At 40.1% G+C, this 23,139-nt stretch overlaps 1 protein-coding gene across 3 annotated transcripts in view; it reads left to right on the top strand.

Annotated features, from left to right (window-relative positions):
• TAOK1 (TAO kinase 1) overlaps positions 1 to 23,139 on the top strand; it is a 128,523-nt gene that overhangs the window by 66,445 nt on the left and 38,939 nt on the right. For all 3 annotated transcript variants that reach the window (XM_029082246.2, XM_001510546.4, XM_007672563.3), the window contains 7 exons: positions 3,705 to 3,776; positions 8,275 to 8,376; positions 13,844 to 13,889; positions 14,672 to 14,768; positions 15,774 to 15,887; positions 17,610 to 17,701; positions 22,047 to 22,140. In XM_029082246.2, the coding sequence (XP_028938079.1) occupies positions 3,705 to 3,776; positions 8,275 to 8,376; positions 13,844 to 13,889; positions 14,672 to 14,768; positions 15,774 to 15,887; positions 17,610 to 17,701; positions 22,047 to 22,140 (617 nt within the window). The remainder of the gene's footprint in view (positions 1 to 3,704; positions 3,777 to 8,274; positions 8,377 to 13,843; positions 13,890 to 14,671; positions 14,769 to 15,773; positions 15,888 to 17,609; positions 17,702 to 22,046; positions 22,141 to 23,139) is intronic.

Raw genomic sequence — 23,139 nt, 5'->3', positions numbered from 1 at the left:
CAATTATTTAATAGGATTTTTCCATCAACCCTCACCCTACACCCATATTCAAATTCATTTCTTAATTTACCAGTCTCAGCTATAGCTTGAGATTCAATTTATTCTTGAGGAAACTAGATCTTCCAAAAAAAATTCAGTTTTTTTTTTGCCAGTAGAAACATAGTTACTCCTGTTTAGTAGTGACCTTAGTCTTCAGTTTTCAAGATAAAAGAATTACTAATTTAAAGCTAAGTGTGTGGCTTAAAAAGACAATACATTTTCTTCGCCTATAGATTGAGCAAGCATGAAAACTTGGTTTTAACAGAGTCTAGTTCTTACGCCTCTGCTTTCTGCCCATTTCCTTTGGTATCCTCCTTGATACACAGTCAGATGTCAGAGAAGAATGTGGCACAGTATTCTAGGGAAACAATCAGAAATAACTGGACCTTGTTATTCTTTGTAGTTATGTTCTTAGTGTAAATGCCACTGTTAGAATCAGGGAAGGAGGAAGGGGGGAAAATAGTATATTTAATATAAAAATTAATTGGATATCAGAATGGTGTTCTTCAGCCCAAGTTGTCGGTAACTCTTGAAAGCATAATGGAGTGTTTAGTACCCAATAGATGAAGAGGTGCCCTATTTTTATGATATTTTGTATTGGCAGAGCTTTGTCATTTAAGGTCTACTTTGTTTAGTAAATCACAACCTGAGAATTAATGATAGTTAGGGTCATAACTTAGGGAATAACTGGAATTGAGACCAGTTTCCTTGGCGTGGAAAAGAGCAAGGAGGAAGAATACTGGAATTCAGATGGCTGGTCCATGGATTATTCATGATCATCAAAAAATAAATTGGACTGTAACCAAGTGTGAATATAGAGGTTCCTCTTTCAATAGTGAAACTTCTGTCACATAAATTAGCCAGCATTAAAACTTTGAGCCCAGGTCTGTGCATCCAGTACTGAAGGATGCATTTTTATTCATGAGAACATTCACTTTAAAAGAAAACTTGATGAAGTTGATTTAATAACTCAGAGAAAAGCCATTTTGATCACTTTTGGCGCAAGAAAAGGTCATTTGTACATTTACCTCGATTTGCAGTTCTGTGGCAGCAGCTTGTTTTGTAAAATTGATTTAGATCCCAGCAGTGGCAGGTGCATCAAATTAAGCCGCCCCCATGATTTAATGACATTTAGTGATAAAGTATCAGGCTGCCCTCACTCTGAGATCCTTTAGAAAAGTCTTCATATTTTCTGATGCTTGATTATTGTATTTCAATGCATGTTGCTTGAAAAATGATTCAAAAAGTATAATGCCAAACTCATCACGATCATGGAGCCATGAGTGTTTCTTCAAATTACACCTCAGGGTCTCCCTCGGTTTCTTTCAACTAATCTTAACATAGAGGACAAGATTTTCTCCCAGCCCGTCGTCACGTCCACTTCATTGACTAGAAGGATCACTCCCCCGTGAAAAAAATGGTCTCCTGGGTTTGAGTCTTCTGCTTTTAATAATACACTTTGGCCTTGCCAGAGCGAAACAAAAAAGTATGGACTCGTCACCACTCCAGCCTGTTCTGTGCAGTTTTAACAGGATGTCGTTTGGTCAAGTGATCACCCCAAAGTGTGTGCATGACCATGTCGCATTTCCAACTGCAGGCTACCATCCGAAGCGTCATCAGCCTTATAGTGTAGCTCCTGCCTCAGGGAAGTTGGAGAATCAATCAGTCAACCCACAGCTGTAACTAAACCAGAGAGTCTCATGTAGCAGCGGAGGATACTACCTCTAGATAATCAAGTTGATAAAGGATCTTATTTAATTTCCCGATATCCTTAAATAGAACCACCATGATGGGGGCAAGTCGATCAGAGGATAAGAAAGTAGTTTAGTCAAATGGAGGGAAAACTTGTCTGAGATCGCGAAACTGAATTTTTCTAGTCTTGGGGCCCCAGTTGTCAAGTGTTACAGGCACCGAGACTATGACCAAGTCTTGGAAACATTCTGGGCCAGGTTTAAAATTGGGAATATAAATTCCTGCCCTCTACCTTACTCACAAGGGTGTATGAATCATTTTGAATTCACCCAGATATCTTTAGTCCTTTCCCTCTTTAATAGTCCTTAATATCATCATGTGTGAATAAAGCAGAGGGCTTGAGTCCACCCAAACGCGTGGCACATAGTAAGCACTTAACAAATACCATCGTTATTAAGGCAGGATGATAGAGGCAATTGGAAAATATTGGGAAGTGGAAAATACATCATATGTGGAGACATCAGGAGAGCATCTTTGATTACAGTGCCCTTAAATTAAGAAACTGCCTTATATTTAGCAGTTGGTGAATGCGGGCCAGAGATAGGGATTGGAAAGGCAAGGGCATGTGACTTTTAAAAACTCTTCTAGAAACCCAGGGCCAACACTGAAGCATAGTCCCCCTCCTCTTTATGACCATTGCCCTGTGATTACTTGTTGGGGAATGGTGATTCCATCTTGTCCAACTGCAGCCATCATTTCCACTCCCCACCTTCATTTTCTTTCCCCTCACCTCTCTTGGGGCTACTCTCTACCCCACTGGTTGTTGAATTTGCAGGTGGACTAGTTTATACCACTCTCAGCGTCCTGCCCGAAATGAGCACTGCCCATTGGGCCCTGTTAAACAACCTTCAGTCTTCTTTCCTAAGCCCCTAGAGTTAAAAATAGCTTGATTTCTACATTATCTGCTGAGAGAAGTTTGGATTATTTTTAGCACTTGGAGTCTCTGAGCAGGACGAGGTTAGGTTTGCGGTTGGCAGTTGGGGAACAGAAGACAATGTCCTTGCCTTGAGTTATCCTGAAGCAAGGCCCATATTTAGAGTGGTTTTTGTTCACATTAATCAACCAATCATACTTATTGGGTGCTTACTGTGTGCAGAACACAGTATTAGATGCCTGGGAGAGTACAATATAGCCATATAACACACACAATCCTTGCCCACAATAAACATAGCAGTTTTCAACTTGATCATTGGGAAACAGGAAATATTAAAGTTACATAATGTTGAGTACAGTAGGAAAACTCTGGACCCCCACCAGTACCCATATGCCATACCATACCCTTATAATCTCTTCCGAGATTAAAAAACCCAGTAGGTGCTCAGGGGTGTGTTGATGGAGAAGCAATGTGTCCTAATGGATAGAGCCTGGTCCCAGGAGCCAGAGGACCTAGGTTCTTATCCCAGCTCCACCACTTGTCTGCTGTGTGACCTTGGGCAAGTCACTTCACCTCTCTGTGCCTCAGCTACCTCATCTTTAAAATGGGGATTAAGACGTGACATGGACTGTGTCCAACCTAATTATCTGCACTCTTATCTCTGTCTCTGCCTTAGTACAGTGCCTGGCACATTGTAAGCGCTTAACAAATACCATTAAAAAAGAGTGCAGCAGAAGGAAAAAAAAACTTCTGGGCTAGCAAAGGATAGTAGAGGAATCATTCTTTAGAGCTGCTCTACCACCATCTAATAACTGTTCCATCCCTCAGCTCTGATTTGCAGGCTCACTATTGTTGAGGAATCTTTCCAACTCTTCCCCTCACTCCTTCTTACTTCTCCAGTGTTTCACTTAGATTCAGAGCCAGAATCTGACAGTTCTGTGACCTCTTTATGGTGGGGGCCTGGGGGAGTACAGGAACATTAATTTTTTTATATTAGCAATTTATATTATAAAATACTGACTTTTTTTCAATGTTACAGGCACGTGATGTGCGCACCAATGAAGTGGTGGCCATCAAGAAGATGTCTTATAGCGGAAAACAGTCGAATGAGGTATGTGAAATATTTATTAAGCAGATGTGCAGATTGGTATATAATTGTTGACTACAGTGAACTTAGATGGAATTATCAGTGAAACCTTAAAAAGAGAGATGCATTACTCTTTCTACAGAAACGGTTCATTGGAGCTCATTTGACACGTTTTGTAGCATTAAATGAGTTCTCCAGACACTCATGTTATTGGGAATTTTATCATATGTGGAAAAAAACACCCAGAGGATGAATTGAAGTTCGGATTCTCTCAGAGTAGATGGGCAAATATTCCCAAAATCTGGTTACGGGGCAAAGTTTTAAGGAGCAGGCAGTGATATAAGGGAAACAGTGTGACCTAGTGGAACGAGCATGGGTCTGGGAGTCAGAAGACTGGGATTCTTCCCAGCTCTCTCATCTGACCTTCTGGGTGATCTTAGGCAGGTCACTTAACCTCTACTTCAATTTCCCCATTTCTCATTCTTCCTCTCTTAAGATTCTGTGCCCCATGGGGACAGGGACTTTGTTCACTCTGATTATCTTGTATCTACCCCAGAGTCTAGCACCTAAGTATTTTCCAAAATAAATGAACCAGAGGGGCACGATTTCCATCCACTAAAGATGCCTAATTTTCTGGAAAAACTGAAGCCAAGGAGAAAGAAAAACTGGGGGGAATAGACACTCCTTTTTTCCTTTCCAAATTTAAATATTTTATGGCTTTAAGCCCACCACATGAATTACATAGTTAACTTAGAGTTGTACTGTGTGATCTCCTTGTGAAAATACAAAGCTTAGATGCCTCAGCTTTATTAGAAGAATAAGCCAAAGGAATATGTAATTGCCACATTGTCCACCTTAGGGAGCTCCCAAGGGCCCAGGCCCATATCCCCAGGACCCATCGAGGGAAGCCCAGGCTGCCACGGTCTCCCCGGGATCTGTGGTAGAATGTGCCTTGCTGCCTGGATAGAATCTTTCCTGTAAGGCCTTGGTCCACCCTGAGCGCGCTGCCGTGGGTTTGAAGTAGACTCGGCCTGGTCTTTTCCAGACTGCCTGCCCCGATCTGACTGCGTTTAATCGGATTACCCTGCATCTATCCCAGCGGTTAGAAACGGCGCTCGGCACATAAGTGCTTAACCAATAGACAGTTTATATTATCTGAGCTGGATGTCCATGCCCGCGGTCCCCCCGTGTTCCTGTAGCCGGGATCGATCATATTTGCCACCCTGAACCCATAATAGCCCAAATCACCACCTAATTTGGGGACCCATTAATAAGACTCTTCTGAAGTGGCCTATGCTGTAGCTGATTTGGTGGTATTCTCGCTGGTCACAACAGAGCCACCCCTGCACAGCCACCCTTCTCCCCTTGGCCTCAGCCCTTCTGGGCGCACGCTTTCTCCCGCCCCACACCTCTCATCTCCCATCCCAGGCATCCTTCCCTGATACCTTAAATTCTGTTCAGCCCCTTGACAGCACTGACGGCTCTTTTCCGGGGACACAGAATTCAGTGTCTGAATCCCATACTCCACACTGGGAACAGGGAGATCAAGACTGTGAGCACCGCGTGAGATATGGACTGGTGCAACCCAAATAGCTCACATCTGCCTTGATGTTTAGTACAGTACCTGGCGTGTAGTAAGCGCTTAACAGATACCATTGAAAAGAAAACAAATGTCTGGCCTCCAATCCCAGGTTTCTATCTAGGGGGTGGAAAGGGATCCCTAACTTTTCCACAGCCTCAAGTGGCTGGAGGAACTGTCCCAAGGGCAATGGTTGGGGGGAGGTGGCAGTAGCCCAGCAGGCCACTAGGCAAATGACAAATGCTCCAATTCATCTTGATCAGCGCCTCCAAATAAAAAAAAAAAAATTGTTTCTGTCTTTCACCTTCCATTTCAAGTTCTGATTGGGGGGCGAGAGGGAGGACAGCAAATGGAGCAGCACCTTTACCTTATTGCCCAAGCTTAGGGACTTGTGAGGAATGAAAGCAGTGAGCCCTTTTGAGACCACTGCTTTGTGATCGCCTTCCTGTAGAATTTAATAAAAGCAGATTAGAGTTAAAATGCAACCTTTTCCCCTCAACTCATTCTCCCGAAGAGTTTTGTTTGAGAGCCCAAGCAAGTGCACAATAGAAAAAGCAATATGCTGTTGGAAAAGCTAAGCAGGGTTTTGGGCTGAGGCTGAAAATTTTCAAGAGTATTAATAAGAAGCAGGAGGGGGAAAGGCATCAACCCGGCTCCAGTTTAGTTTCTAGATAATCGCTGAAAGTATCAGATTTCCCAAAATGTTCTGATTGTATTTGGATCTTTGAAAAATCAAATAGTTTGGCATTAAATGTTTTATTTATCACAGTTTGTGACCAGATATTGGATTTTTTGCATGGTCTTCCCAGGGAAAGGTGAGAATTTCCCTATTTGAGGTTTACACTGTGACGGAGATAGTTGACTCTGGGAATTATCCTGAACTGGCTAATGGAGAGTAATCAAATGGTGGTAAACTCTGAGACCAGCCCTAATTTTCAGTGATTTTGGGTGATCCTTGTTACTCTTAGGCTTGGCATATTACCTGCAATAATAAGGATTATGCCTATAGACACTCTGTGGTTACTGAAACACTTTCCAGCTGTAAAAGCTGCATGGATGTTAATAGCTTGGGATCCCTTTCTATCAACCACTCTTAAATCCAAAAGTTATTTTACTTTTTGTGGGCTTCCTTTTCGCTGTCTGTTATTGTGGCAATATTCAGTATGCTTATGTGGATACTGATAAAAAGGGCAATTTGAACCCACTTCTTTTCTGGGTGTTTTATTTACCATGGACTATAAATAAGCTATTTTAAGAGAGAAACTCTAGCAGGGCCACCTTAGGAAATAGGTTTTGCTTTTTCTCCATTGGTGTTTAGTGCTTGCAATATTTTTAAACTTTAACATGCTTTTTTCCCTCAAATTTCTGCCTTGGGTTGTAGGTTATAGGAGTAGTTTCTTGCCCAAGTGTGTTTCTAAGGGGTTCTCTTTTGGGAACTGAGCTATGCAACCTACCTGGTACAGCTTTTCTTGTCAGCTACTGAATTTGTACTTCTTCACTTATGATTGAGTCACTTTGCTGGGATTGGTGGCAGCTCTCTAAAAGCAGAGAGCAGTTTCACAAATTGGAGTATTCCATGTGCTCTGTGTGTCTTCTGGTCTAGCCTTGCTTTGGCTGGTTGCAGTTTTACCATATGTGGAAGTGTAGGCTCAGTTGAATATTCTCCAGTGTATTTAAAAAGAAGAATATGGAATTGATGAGGGACGGTGGAGGCGGGTCAAGGGAAGGACAAGAAAACCCTTGTTAAACAGAACCTGAATTCCTTCGTGTATCTTTTTTTGGATAATAAGGTGCTAGGAGGTGGTTGTTGATGTGACAGGTAGAAATGAATGGATTTTTAAAACTTTAATCATCATGATGACGTGAAGATATTTTTGTGTTATATATCTTATACATTTTTGCCCTGAAATAGTAAATATCACAAGTTGCAGTCTCCTGATGAGTCTGGTTTGGGTAAAACAAGCAATCTGGGGGGGGATATATTTTCTAGTCCTCTGTATTTAACATCTCATATAGAGTGTACCTTTTTATGCTGTGTTGTTTTTTTTTAAACAAAAAAGCTAGAAGCATGCTTCACTGATTGCTTTATCCAACTCAGTAAGTACTACAGTGTAGGATTTTGACATCTTTAAGTTCTGGATACACAGATTCCATAACTAGTATAACAGGAAAATGTAATGAAAAATGCAGCCAAACTTTTTGAGTGGTGGACCAAGGTTACTATGAAGTCTATGATTAGGGTTGGTTTGTTATGTTCCCTGACAAAATTTACTGCTAAAGGTGTTAACGGAATGTGTAAAGAAATGTTTTTCATGTTTCATGTCTGCAAATTTCTCCGTGTCCAAATTTCATTTAAGTGCTTATGTAGTGTGAAATTCAATGTCTTGGGATTCATTAGCATTCCAGTGTGACTAGACTGGGAGCTTGTAAATCACTGGAGGAATTCCTTCATTTGGTGAAGACTTTTGGTTATAGAAGGTTTTGAGTGGTGTTTTGTCCTAGAGAGTTTAACTAGGGTTATTGGGCTGTATTTGGAAGGAAGGCCTGGGCCCTACACCTTATTTGTCATTTCTGATTATTTTTTTTTAAGGGGGGGTGGGCATCCCTGCATGAGTGACTCTCTGGCTGCTCAGAACTGTAATTAATGGTCAGAATGATGAGTTCTAATCTTCTTCACCACATGATTCTATCACAAAGTCAGTTGTATGGCAACACAGCTGGCACTCAACATTCTGGCCTTAAATTATAGTCTCAAGTGACACTGTGTTTTCTCATGCCAACACATCCTTTTTTGTTCCTGTGAGATTTTATCTGTCTTCTAGCTGATAATTGATCCATGAAATTTAATCCTGGTAAAATATTGTATTGTGGACAAAGATAAGTTGCCTTCCAAAGTGAGGAAAAGCAGCAATTCATATGTTTCTCCCTGTTCTTTTTTAACAGAAATGGCAGGATATTATTAAGGAAGTCAAGTTCCTGCAAAGAATAAAACATCCCAACAGTATAGAATACAAAGGCTGCTATTTGCGGGAGCACACAGCATGGGTAAGGACCTGCTCTTCATGGCACTTTAAAAGGTGTTTTAGTTAAGAGTGAAACATGTCAATGGTATAAACCATTTCGTGACAAGGACCTGATATCCCTGGTTCATATTGCTGCTGAACTCATTGACCTTCAGTTCTGAGATCTTACATATGTGTTATAAACAATTCATTCAATAGTATAAACAATGAAGCTCAAACTTCGTTTTGAATAGTACCTTATACCTCAACACATTTATTGCTTGTCAAATGCCCTGTTTCAAAAATCACTGATCTATAAAATGCGTACCCCTTTATAGCATGGAACACACCCTCTACTAATTACAAGTGATGAGGCTCTACCTCAGTAGTACAAAAGCACCATTTTAAGGTGGTAAAACATAGTTTGATTCTTAATGTTAATTTTGACTCGTTAAGCTACTTTTCCCTAACTGCATTGGCGGCCTCTATTCTACCTCTTGAGATCTGGTCCCTACCTTCTAAGATTTGATGTACTGTAAAGGTAGAGGGATTGGTTAGTCAAGTTATAGCGCATGCTTTTCAAAACATATTTAAGTGCAATTTGCAGCATAGAAGAAATTGTTTTCATCACCTTTTTGGGTATTAGATTAAGCTGGCTGTTTATAACTGCAATGTATATGTCATTTTTTATTACGCATTGTATATAAAATCAGCATTTTGTGAAAAAGTGTTTACACTATTTAAAAAGACATTTAATGATCAGAAGTATCGTTGAGTATTCATATATATGAATGTTCCAGTGTTAAATATATGCTTAGGTTTATTCCCCTGTAGCCAGTTAATTTTTAAGGGTGAAGATGATATATGTTTTCCTTTAACTCTTTAACATGTATTAAGCATTTAATAAATCTATAAATTATGTAAAGTTAAAGACTGTCTTGTAAATAGTTCCTTGTTGGGGTGGAAGGGGCAATGTGTGTGTTTGTTGGTGGTGGGGAGAAGCCAATGAATATAGAACAGCATGGCCTAAGGGCCAGAGCATAGGCTTGGGAGTGAGAGGATGTGGGTTCTAGTCCTGGTTCCGCCACTTGTATGCTGTGTGACTCTGGGCAAGTCACTTCACTTTTATGTGCCTGTTACCTCATCTGTAAAATGGGGATTAAAACTGAGAGCCCCATGTGGAACATGGATTATGTCCAACCCGATTACCTTGTACCTAACCCAGGGCTTGAAACAGTGCCTGACACATAGTAAGCGCTTAACAAATGCTATTATTATTATTATTATTATAAAAGCATCAAGACAGTCCCTGGGAGGGAGATAGGAAGGACATAGGAGTCCTGAGAAGGTCCGGGGGCGGTAGGGGGAGTCCAGTGAGGTATTAGAGAAAAATGAAGAGGGCAAATTAGAATGGCCAGCTGAACGAGAAGCTGGCAGATGCAGAAAGTAAAATCCAAGTCTATAAACGTTCCACACTTGTACTAGAAGTCTAAAATATAAAGAGGGATAAGTTGCAATGCTTGATGGCTAGTGAAATTATTGGAATATCTGAGCCTTCTAAGAGGGAAGGAAACCAAGGTGATAGGTACTGGCAGGCCTTAGACTCTATAGTAAAGACAAGAATGGGTATGCAGGCAAGAGGTATAGAGTTATGTATAAGGGCCAATGCAAACAATAATAACATACAAATCTTATCCGACAAGAGGCGTGTCATAGAATCTCTTTGGCTAAAATTCCAAACCCAAACAAAAATAATGTAGTAGAACGATTGTATCAACTACCTAAACAGGATGAAGAAATTGAACAAGGAAATGTTAGATGAGATTGGGGAAGCTGTCTAACTAACTAGGGCAGGCAGTAACATTGGGAGATTTCAGTTACCCTCACATGGGTTGGCTGAATAACTCGTCAGAACAAGAAGTGCAGGTTAGGTTTTTTTTTTTAATAGAGTAAATAACTTTTGGAACTAATTCTAGAAGCCACAGGAGTAGGTATATATGGTTGACTTACTAAGGAATAGTAAACGATTCATTCATTCAGTCGTATTTATTGAGCGCTTACTGTGTGCAAAGCACTGTACTAAACGCTTGGGAGAGTACAGTACAACAACAAACAGACACAGTCCCTGCCCATAATGAGCTCACAGTCTAAAGGGGGAGACAGGCATTAATATACATAAATAAATTACAGGCATAAACATAGTAAATAATTTGTGGATATATACATACACACTACTGTTACACAATTACATTGATCAGTTTTGCTTTGAAGGAAAGGCCAAACAAAACCAATACAAGTATATTCAATTTTAGAAAAATGAACCATAATAAAATTTTTACTGTAGAGAAAAATTAAAATTAAAGAGAAGCTGTGTGGCCTCCTGGAAAGAGCACGGGCCTAGAAGTCAGAGGACCTACATTCTAATCTCGACACTGCCACTTGCCGCGGTGTGACTTTAGGCAAGTCACTTAACTTCTCTGTGCTTCAGTTACCTCATGTGTAAAATGGGATTTTAAAACTGTGAGCCCCATGTGGGACATTGACTGTGTCCAACCTGATTATTTTGTATCTACCTCCAGTGCTTAGTACAGTGTCTGGCTCATGGTAAACACTGAACAAATACCATAAAAAATTTGAACCAAGTAGATTTTTTTAAAAAGAGCAACTTAAAAGAAGCCCAGAGGTAAATTTTAAACACTACATTGAGGCCCATCCCAAATATCTGAGAACAAAAAACATGGCCATTCCCAAAAGGGGGGGAAGTTAGGGTGAGGAGAGCAGCAAGTTTAACACTGCATAGCATGGCAGGTCAGGTTCAACAAATATTTAGGTAGATGAAAGCGTAGTTTAACAAGCCCTGGCAGTGGAAGCCGAGGGAACATTGAAAGATTCTTCAAATTCATCCAAAAAAGGAGCTGGCCATAAGATCAACTGGGGTCCTTGATCAGCGTGATAGGAAAGATATACTGAGGGATGAATTGGGGATAGCCAAGAGGCTCACCAAAATTTCTGGTTTAGTCTTAACTGAGGAAGAAGTTAGTGAGAGCCCCACACCCATGTTGTTTCTTGTAAGCCAACAGTCCAGAAGAACTGGTTCAGATTGTGGTGAGCCTACACGATGTTTTTGGCCAATTGATAAATAAATTACCAGTACTGGTTGGCATTCATGAGACATCTGAAAAGAACAGTATGGGGAGATTGAAGGATTCTTGGCAAGAATGCGTAAACTGTCATTACAAGTGTCCCCTGTCCTGGAGGATGGTCCGATCACCATTAAACGCCCATTCATAAGAATGGTTCTAGTGGTGACCCTTGGAATTATAGACCAGTGAGTCTCACTTCTATTTCTGGCAAATTTGTAGAGTCTATAATCAAGTTTAGCAACAGAGTACTTGGACAGAAACAGACTGCCGGGGAAAAGACAGTCTGGATTCAGTAAAGGGAAACTGTTTCACAATTTTGTCAGAAGTCTTTGAAAAGGTCAACAAGCAGGAGGGTAGAAGGAAACAAGTTTATGAAATATATTTAGGTTTTCATAAGGCCTTTAGCAAAATTCCACGCCTTTGACCAGGTTCCACACTTTAAACAAATCCCGAGTAATCATGAGATTAGAGAAACTACTCTGTCATGGATAGAAACCTGGCAAAAAGATAAGAAATGTAGAGTAGGGATAAATGCCCCTTTTTCCAGCATTAAAAGGTATAGCTATTTAGGTCAACAGGCAGTAACATTTACTGAGTGCTTAAAATGTGGGAAGCAGTGTACTAAGCACTGTAATATTACGAATTACATGTATTGTGTAGTGTATTGCATGTAGGTTAATTCACATGCTCTCCCCATTCCTCACACTCTAATAGGTGAGGTTATGGGGTGGGAAGGAGGCGTTTCAAATAAGAAAAAGAGGCAAAATTGACCAATCGAACAGTTTCAACAAAAAATTGTAGCAAAATGTGATAATCCTCAGATACCTCTCACCACTGGCAAATGGGTTTAAGTTATTTGAAAGACAGGCTTCTTCCCAGTGCTTGGGCAGTCCCACACAGGCACAGGGCACCAATGTTCACAGATAGTAGATGAGTTTGTGGGGAGGCTCCTGCCCCCCTTCACTTCAGGGTTCCCCAGTGATCATTATTAGGACCGCTTGTTTAGTAAATTTGAAAATGATCAAAAAGTGGGTGCACAGTAAAGTCTCCAGTTTTCAGATGTCACTGAGCTCTCCTGGCTAGTGAAATGCCATAAAAATAGGAGTAAACTGCAAGAAGATCTTGAGCTGGTTGGTTGGGTGGGAACATGGCAGATAAATTTGAGCAAGAGCAGAGTAAACCTCCTAGAGAAAAGTAAAGCAAAAACTGTAGGTTGTGAACTCAGTCGTGACTTTAAAAAAAGTCTTAATTTTTGTCAACTGTTGCTCCAAATCCCTGGTCCAGGGTTTGTTGGGGTCCCGTAAAATGCCAGGCATTCTCTATCAAGGTATTCATTGAGCACTTACTATGTGCAGAGCAGTGTACTAAATGCTTGGGAGTTTCAGGAGGCTTATTGAAAACAGCCTCACCTGGAGTAATTTGCAGGTTTCAGTTCACTGCATATTAAGAAGCACATGATAGAGCTGTACAAGATAATGCACGGAACACTGACATGATCGCGGAGTGGGGAAAAGGGTCTAAGAGAAGATGAGGATTTTGAAACTTACAAAATCATGGAGGTCAGTCAGTCGTATTTATTGAGCGCTTACTCTGTGGGCAGGGCAAGAAGCAGTAGTAGTCGATATTAAGCACTTGCTGTGTGCCGAGTGCTGTACTGAGGGCTGGGGAAAAAATGCACAGGTGACAATCAGGCAGTCCCACAACACTTGGACCCATTGAAGGGTGGACTGCTCAAAATACACAAAAGGAAACACCTTTTCACAGAGTGGTAAGCATATGGTGTATGTTACCACTCTCCGGAGGCTGGGCGAGCCAAAAATAGCAAAGAGTTGTTCAAGGATGATATGGGTGAATTCCTGGATGAGAGTTTCATGATAGGTTACTGGGGGAAAGCTAGAACTATACAGGGAAGTCAGTCGCATAATTATTGAGTGCTTACAATGGGCAGAGTGCTCTGCTGAGCGCATGGGAGAGTACAGTATAGCAATATAACAGACATTCCCTGCCAACAGAGAGCGTACAGTTTAGAGGGGGAGACAGACATTAGTATGAATAAAGTTAAGGGAGAAGTTAAGCATGTTGGATTTTAACCATTAGGCCGGATTTTGAGGGTGACTCCCGTCAAACATTTTCTCTGGACAACCCATTGGTGGGTTTCGGAAGCACGTTCCTGGGGTGGATAAATTTCAGTATATAGACCCAATAATGGCATTGTTTATTTTCTTATCCCTTTTAGGGACAGATTGTGGTTTCAATACAAGCTTGCAAAAGACCCATAATTGGTCAGGGCCAAGGGCAGATTTGTTTTTAAGGGTTTTTAAGATAATTTTTCTGTTTAATGTTTGTATTATTTTTCTTTCCATGCAGCTTGTAATGGAATATTGTTTAGGATCAGCCTCTGACTTACTAGAAGGTAAGTCTCCTATGTTTAAGATACACACTTTTAAGATGTAAAGATTTTGCTGTAGATTTCAGAAGTAGGTGAAGATTTAATTTTGCAAAATGAAAACTTTGGAACTTTTGTAGAGTATGAGTTTTTTCCTCCACCGGATTTCAGTAAGTATGCCACTATTAACCTGGAAGTTGATGGTTTTCTAGACTTCATAGTGGGCTATGCTGGCACAGTTTACCCACAAGATTTGGGGGTTTTCAAATTTTGGGGGCTGGAAAGTATTGGACATAGTATTGGAGGTTCTTGAGTACGGCTGGCATTCTTCATAACTAGCTGTGTTGTTGCAGTCAGGGTGTTCTAACAGTGGGCTGCAGAAGGGAGAAGAGGGCAACTGCATTTTTAAATAATATTTTCATATTCAATTTTGGGGAAAGCTTGCTGTTAATATGCAGAATCAATTCTGCACCTTGAGAATGGAATGAGCAGTGTGGCTGTGTGTGTGTTTGGAAGTGCTGGATGGTTGGGCGGCAGGCAAGGAGAGAAAAGAGTGGACATGATCCCAAATCTACCCCGAGAATCTGCTGTGGAGATTCCATGTATGGGTAATTGGAAGTGTATTGTACTATAACTGTACTACAGCATGGGGGAAAGCAGAATTTTTTTGTTGTTGCTTCCAAATGTACAGACTCCTCCTTCACACCAGACAGTTTACATCTCTCATTCTAAAAGCTTTGTGAAAATATGTAGGCCTTGTGAATTGCATTATTTCTTTTGCTAATTAGTATCAAATAAACTCTTTTTAGTTCACAAAAAGCCATTACAAGAAGTGGAAATAGCAGCAATTACACATGGTGCTCTCCAGGGATTAGCCTACTTACATTCTCACAACATGATCCATAGGTAAGAGCTTTGAAAATGATTGCACAGGTAATTAGCTTGTTGAATTTATTGAGGCCAGATCAGTCTCGCAATGAATATGTTTATCTGGGAGGGAAGGGAGGAGGAAGACCGTTAGTGACCATGCCCCAGAATTTGTAATTGTGCACAGGCTATAATATGTAGCTGTGGTGTCTCTCCTCACTTGCTTTTGCATCTCATATCTAAAAAACTGCTAGCAACAACTGCAATCTGCTAGGGTTTTAAGCATGATGAAGTAGGATTTCATTTACGATGTTTCCTAATAGTGTAGTATAGTGGCCCAAGCTGCCAAGAAATAACTGAATAACTAAATAGTTGTTGGATTTCTAGTAACCTTGGTTTATGTTAGTTCTCGTTCCCTCATAACTTCATTGTTTCCCTTTGAAGTCACTGTGGAGTAGTTTTCATTCTTAATTTTGATATTTAAAATATTTCAGAGTTACATTATGCATAGAATGTACATAATTTCATTATGTTGGCATGACAGCTTGCTTTCAAATTGTGCCTTTCCAGAGGTTTAAATTTAAAAATGACTCTGGAGGTAAGTTTGGGGCTAATAATGGATTAGTCTGTTAGAGGATTTAGCCTCTTTGTGGAAATCTGGGAATATCTGAAAGGTCAAAAGTAATGAAATGATTGCTTTACTTTTGTTTTTCCACTTCACCCACACATGCTCATTACAAATTTGGGTTTTTCAGAAACCCAGGAGTTGATTTCAAGTAACAATTCATTCTCTCATCATTAACTGGCCTAATACTTGGAAACTCGCAATATAGACCACAACCTGCAATTAAGTGATTTTCTAAAGTTAAATTTTCTTCTTTGAATTTTTCTTTTCCTTCTCATTTCTAAAAATTGTTTAACCCTTTTTCCTTCTAGATATTTTTCTTCCTAATCTGGAATCTTTATTGAGAATTCATTTTGGATTCTCATCATCATCTCAAAAAAGGAAGATCTGTAATTTTTATTTTTGTGTTCCTTAACCAGAGATATCAAAGCAGGAAATATCCTCCTGACAGAACCAGGCCAGGTGAAACTTGCTGATTTTGGATCTGCTTCCATAGCATCTCCTGCCAATTCTTTTGTGGGGACGCCATATTGGTAAGGAAATTTCTTAAGTGTCCAGGACAACCAAAACCAAATTTGTCACCTTGTCAAAGTTAACTCAGTGTGGGGTTATTTCATTTGTGGGGGGCAGGCATAATGTATTTTTTGTTTGTTTCTGGATTTGTAAATGTTGGGTCAATTTGTTTGCATTGTAGAGATTAAAATAATGCCTAATAATAATAATGTTGGTAATGCCTCTTTCCACCCAGTTTATTCACATGTTGCTCTTCCTTTTCTCTCATGCTCTCTGCTTCTGACCATTCCAGGGATTAAGCAGGAGAAGAGAAAAATCATGAAAGTCAAGCCAGTCAGTTTTGCTTCTCGTTAGCAGTTCTGTTGAAATGATTGATAAGTTAGGAGGTCAGAATTCTTCTTAAAAGTGAGGATCGTGATTTTTGGGGGACTTGATTTATCCATGGTCACCAACCCTGTTCCTCATTACTTCCAGAATTGGGAGTTAATTATTCATTAATTGTTATGGTCTATACTTCTCTATCAGTACTGTGTTTTTTTTATTATGCTGTAAGATTCATGTACTGAATGAGAGAGTCTTTTCCACAGCCATTTCAAAGTGAAATGTTAAACCCAGAGTTGCAGATGTTAGCATGCTTGAAAGCCAAAGGCCGATAGTCATTTTGGGGTAGTAGAGACAAAGAAGGCAGATTTTAGTTTTTTGCTACCTTTATAGTACAGATAGTGTTACTAGTAAAACATTTTGTGGAGAGGATAATTTTTGTTCCTACATGGAAGGCTGCAGTCAGCTGTGTGAAACGTGATACAGATGCACTTCAGATAGAATCTGTGTGCTTTATTTCATACATGTCTGATTACTCACTATAGAAGGTCGGAGGACTAATTTCATACTTCATTAACACGGAAACAACAAATGTTTCTTAATTTCGTATTGCTATAGTATTAGAACCTTCTTAGTGTGAATCACTTTAATTGCCACCCAAGCCAGCCAAGAAATGTACTCTGAGTTCACTGAAAAATTGTTCTTAATTACCTTGAGACGGTCTTTAAATAAATGAAGTATATTTTTCTGTCATGAGAAAGGCCAGAATGGCTGAACAAAAGTCATCATGTGGTATGGTTTTGTTTTTCTAACATGCATTTACCACCCAATCTGTGATGGATACAAACTGTATGTCAGTTTTGCCTCACTATCAGAATTTTAACCCCGTGAAAACAAAAGCCAAGTAGCCCGGGTTACCAAGCAGGAGTGTGCAGTCCTGGGAGCTGCAAATTATAAAAGCACACAGGCTTGTTGAGAGTTTTTTTGCAAGCTTGCAGGATGCTGCCTGTAGAGGACAGTGATTGGGATGATTTCAACAGTGAATCCTCAGACCAAACCCCAAGATATTTCCTATGAACTCTCTTATGGTTTTTGTAGCATGCTTAATTTTTTTCTACAGTGTGTTTTTAGTTCTCATTTTGGATAGAGTGCTGTTGAAGAATTAGGAGGCACTCATTCCACAGTGTCTGTCCGTTGAGAGAGAAGTCGGTGTGATCTTCAAAGAACTGTTTTGCGTTGGTCAAGGGATGAGTACTAGAGCATGAGTTTCTTTGGGAATCCATAAAAGAACTGACTGTAATTCTCATATTCAGCAAATGGATTAAATTTCAATATATAATCTCTACAGAGGATATTATATAGTGAAATGTTCATGGATATGTATAGATTTTTTAAAAATAGATTAACGTTTTGTATTTTAGGATGGCCCCAGAAGTAATTTTAGCCATGGATGAAGGGCAGTATGACGGCAAAGTAGATGTATGGTCCCTTGGAATAACATGTATTGAGTTAGGTAAGCCATGCCTTTCGTCACTATGTGTGAGGTTTTTGTAAAAGATGCTCTCTCTCCATTCCCTCTCCCCCTGAATATAGCTCATTTTTTCACCAACTGTTCAAAACCATGAATACAGTTCCTGTTGGGATGCTGGGTAAGGTTTTCTCTTTCATTTCTTGGTATGGGAGTTAATGACAAGGTTAACCCAAGAGCATGGTGAATATGAGTTTATATTCATGCTATGTGGCTCTAAATTTGTCTTATCTTAAAAGTGAGCTGTGCAAAAGCTCTCTAAGGTTTTCATACAGGTTAGACACCCATCAGCCTTTGCTATTTACTTATTTGATTCAAGTTAGCAGATGGGTCAGGCCACTGGGTCTGTCTCCCCTAGCACTGGCCCCTGTTGTTAATCCTGCCCCGTGTGCCGTATCCACTCTGGTCTGGGGTCTCCCCCCAACCCCCCTAAAAACACAAAAATCACATGGTGCTTATTGGAGATGGGGAAGTGACACCGTGACCCAGGCAAGCTGGTCTGCTGTGTGGCCTTGGGCAAGTCACTTAACTTCTGTGTGCTTCAGTTACCTCATCTGTAAAATGGGGATTGCCACAAATAGGTCATGGACTGTGTCCCACCTGATGAGCTTGTATCTACCCCAGTGCTTAGTCCAGTGCCTGGCACAGAGTAAACATGTAACAGATACCATAAAAAAATGAAAAATTAACCAGCCTATGTGTCTGCCACCTCCACTCTTTGTGGGTGCTGGTTCATGACCAGGGACATGAGCAACTGTGTGGGCAGGAAATTTTATTTTTGCCTCTTCCCCTCTTCAGTTTCTTTTCCAAGATTTTTCTAAAGGATTTCATTCAATGAGAACCACTTAGTTTCTGAATAGGAGCATTTGGTTCTGGGGGAGAAGCATTTGGGAATGCTTCGCAGAGAATGCTAAAGACAAGAATGACTTAATTTAAAAGCGAAATAGCTAATTAAAAATAATCAGCGTAATGGGCCTGTGGTAGGCAATCAACATTCTGAAAATCAAACTTTAGCTTAGTAGGAAATTGTACAGCTGTGTCCGACACGCCAGCAATAGATTCCATGGGAAGTGTTCGAATAATCCAGTTTTACAGTGATTATTTTGCCTTGCCATCTCCCCCAACATACTTAAAAAAGACCACCATATCCCATGCTGATCAGTGTGAATTTTTTTTTAAGAATTCACAATATTTGATGATATAAACACTTTAACATCTGAATTAGTAAAATCTCCAAATGATTTATCCCTGTGAAAGAGGGAGAAAACCGGGGTGAAATAAACAACTGCTAGGGAGTCAAAACCATTCCAATGCTGACCGAGTTCTTCCGAACTTTTGGGTTTGGGATGGATCAGTCGTGGCCCGGATTCTTCTGGAGACTGCAGGGAGAAGGAAGTTCTCCTATCATTGGCAGGGAATCTTGAGGAGAAAGGAAGGTTAAGTTCCAGTTTTGCAAGCCTTAAAATTGGTTTTGTGGTTGGAATTCTGGTTGGTCCAGGACCTTCCAAGGACCCATCACCCCACAGAACAGAGTCCATCTGCCCACATTTCTTCAAGCCAAGGTGACAGTAGGACCGAGCAGACTCACTGCCCCACCAAAACAGAACTGGGCAGGACTAGTACTTACCCGAAGTGTAAAGAACCAAAAAGACATCTTAATAATAGTAATAATAATAAAAATATAATGCTGGTGCTTGTTAAGTGCTTACTATGTGCCAAGCACTGTTCTAAGTACTGGGTTAGATACAAGTTAACCAGGTTGGACACAGTCCCTGTGCAACATGGAGCTCATACTCTTAATTCCCGTTTTACAAATGGGGATGTAGCTCAGTGGTAGAGTGCATGCTTCACATCTGTGAGGCCACAAGTTCAATCCCTGGCATCTCCACTCTTCCTCTAGACTTGTAAGCTCGTTGTGGGCAGGGAATGTGTCCGTTTACTGTTGTATTATGCTTTCCCAAATGCTTATTACAGTGCTCTGCACACAGTAAGCGCTCAATGAATACAATTGAATGACTGAATACAGGTGAGAAGTAAAGTGACTTGCTCCAGGTCACACATCAAACATGTGGTGGAGACAGGATTAGAACCCAGGTCCTTCTGACTCCCAGGCCCGTGCTCTCTCTGCTAAGCCGTGCTGCTTCTCATAACATTTGTGACTGCCTGACAAGCAAGGGAAATAAACTTATTTGCCCCCCCAAATAGGTCAGGATTGTTTCCACGATCAAAATCTCCATTTTCCTCAGTCCCAGTCCCCATAAACCACGTGTCTATCTAAGTTGATACTGATTGTCTCAAAGAAACCTGTGTCAGCATCTCCCACCATACAACTCCCCCATTTAGATGGAATTTCTGTTGAGTTCACTGGAGACCCTGGGCAGGGGTGGAAGGTGAGTGGCAAGAGAATTTAAAGGTTGTCAGCATTTCCTGCTGGACATATTTCAGTTGTTAATGGACATACATGAGCCTTTCTTAGATACTGAAATCACAAGCCTTTTCTTGCAACTCAACTGAGAATACCCTAATGGTTCTGTCAGATATCATTACTGTGTTTTAAGCCTTAATTGATTAAAAAGCACTTTCATTGGTGGAACTGCTCAGGAACCCATTAATCTGTGTGAACCTCAGTTTAGATGCAACTGTTATTTAGCCTTTCAAACCATCAACTTAGTTTTACTCTAGTACATATTGTAGACTTTCTTCAGAGTAAAATTTTTATTCTGGCAACAAGGCAACTTCAGGGGGTGTGGCTCCCTTGACATAATCACATTTGGAATTTGGCTCATTCTAATTGTGCTTCAGGAATGTATTTAACTCATGGTCACCCATCTCCCTTTGCTTTTTTTTTTTTCCACACCAAATTTTTGGGTGAAGTGTTATATCCTCAAGCATATATCTGTGACTCAGTTTAGCTAAGAGGTGAGCCTAGAGGTATGATGTCTTGTTTAGCCCTTCACTCTTGGAGGAAACCTACAATTCTCTCATCCAGGTTAAAATAATCAAGGAAAGGATTAGTGATTCAGGAAGATCATTTTTTCTAAATGGATTCTTTCATTATTCAAATCAACTTTGTTCTTGATTTTGGTAGCATTCAGCCCCATGTAGTTTGGACCCTGACTACTTTAAAGGCCACTTTTCTTTTAATCCCCATATCAGTTGGAATGAGATGACCCAGAGCATTAATATTAAGGTGCTTGTTGAGAACTTACTTTGTGCCAAAGCTCACTATTAACAGCTGAAATAGAACATAATCAGATGGGACACAGTCCCTGTCCCACATGGAGCTCATACTATAAGTAGGAGCGAGTGGGATTCAATCCCCATTTTACAAGTGAGGGAACCAAGGTGCGGTGAAGTAAAGTGACTTACTCAAGGTCACTCAACAGATAAGTGATGAAGTTGCAAGTAGAACCCAGGTCCTCTAACTCCTAGGTCCATGCTCTTTCCATTAGGTTATGCTGCTGCTTTGGAGTCACTCGTGAAAAGTCAAAAAATTTTAGAAATCAAATACATTTTAAGAAAGATGAAATGATTTTCTGAATCTTTGGGAGCCCCTCAGCACTAAGTCCTGAGAGTGCACTAATTTTAACCAGTCAACAGATGTGATCTACCATTTTGTCAACAGATTTGCATTTTGATTTGGAGTCCAGGGGAAAGGGACCAAAAAATACTTGAAACATGGAAAAAATGGATCCTGTTCTCAAACATTTTTAATTAGTGTCCTCCTGAAGTACATATTAGAAGAACATTTGTCTCGGGATTTTTTTAGAAAGCACCAGGTCTTTCAGGTTTTGCCCACGTTAAACCTTTCAGAAGAGTCTTAGATTCCATTGTTCCAGTTATATCCTCTTTCCTGTTTATTAAAGTTTCATGTTATTTTAAAGGAGTAATGCAAACCTAAGGGAAGGGAAACTTGAGAATCACAGTCTCAAGATAATAAAGAACTGGCTTCCATTGACCAAGCTCGGTTACAAATATGGTTGAAATGGCTTTTGTAACGAACAATGCCCTCTACCTTCAAGATTTATTAGTAATTATTCTAGTTTTGGCACGTACGCCTTCAGTTGAGTACAAGGGGTTTTTTTTACTTACTGTTAGGTAAGAAATCTCCTCTGAGGTTATCTGCGGGGCTTGAAGGACTTCGAAGGTTGGGAGGAGTTTATTTTTTGGAGAGTTGGAAAGTATGGAAGAAGCATAAGCTGGCCAGCATATCCTACTGCTGGATAGGAATTGGGTGCTGAACTTGCCGAGAAATTCCAAAGAATGGGAGCGAATTAAAAGGGAGGGAGGGAACTGCCATTTTATTACGAAAATATTATTTTCTTTACAGCGGAAAGGAAGCCTCCTTTGTTTAATATGAATGCAATGAGTGCCTTATACCACATAGCGCAGAATGAATCCCCTACACTACAGTCTAATGAATGGTGAGTAGCGCTGAGTGGCATGATGCTGAAAATCGGTATAAATGAAAAATATTTCGTCATGTTGTGTTCTCCAAATGACTTGTGGCTGGCAAGGAATTTTTAAAGAGATATTGAAATAGGTGCACTGGATCTTTGCTTGATTCAAAGATGCATTTTTTGTTTTAAAAGCTTTTTATATCGTGTCAGACTAGAAACAAAGTACAGATGTTACAGTAAAAGCCTAACAGTTTTCTGAGTGGTGCAAGGTATTTTTTCTTTTCTTTGGTGATCATAATTAAACATTAAAATTCAGTTTGCAGAGACTTTTTTTGAAGACTGATTGTAGTTAGCAGTGCTAGCAGTAAGAGTAATGGTATTTACTGAGCATTTAGTGACTTTAACATGTTGTACTAAGTATTTGGGAAAGGGCCACAGAAGCCAAACCCCCCCATTTCCTTTCCACAAGAAGAGACTACTCTTCAAGGGGTTTTTTTAAATTATTATTTTTGAATGGTATTTGTTAAGTGCTTATTATGTGCCAGGCACTGTGCTAAGGGTTACAAGCTAATCAGGTTGGACATAGTCTGTGTCCCACATGGGACTCAGTCATAATCCCCACTTTACAGATGAGGTCACTGAGACACAGAGAAGTTAAAGGTGAACAAAAAGGACAAAATGTTTTGAATCAACCAAAAGCAGATTCCTTAAATTAGCATAGGCTTTTTTTTTATCCATTTGAATTATGAACTAGGGAACAAATCATTCTAACTGTAATCCTGACATTTGGGTTTTTACAGATTGCTGTGCCCTTCATTTTCCCAGAACCTCCTAGAGCAGATCTAATTTGGTTCACTCATGTTTAGAAATTCGTGGAGAAGAACAGATTGACTATCTTAGAAAGCAATGATTTCATTAATGAGAGAAACTTTTAACAAAACCTCAAATATATTTTTATTGTAGAGAGAGGAGAAAAGTATATCAGCAAACTTAAAAAAGTCCAATATCACTTTGATCTTGTAT

The sequence above is a fragment of the Ornithorhynchus anatinus genome, chromosome 17 (assembly GCF_004115215.2).
Source record: "Ornithorhynchus anatinus isolate Pmale09 chromosome 17, mOrnAna1.pri.v4, whole genome shotgun sequence".
Classification (NCBI taxonomy): domain Eukaryota; kingdom Metazoa; phylum Chordata; class Mammalia; order Monotremata; family Ornithorhynchidae; genus Ornithorhynchus; species Ornithorhynchus anatinus.
The sequence above is the reverse complement of the archived record's forward strand: the minus strand, read 5'-3'. Positions and strand labels throughout refer to the sequence as shown.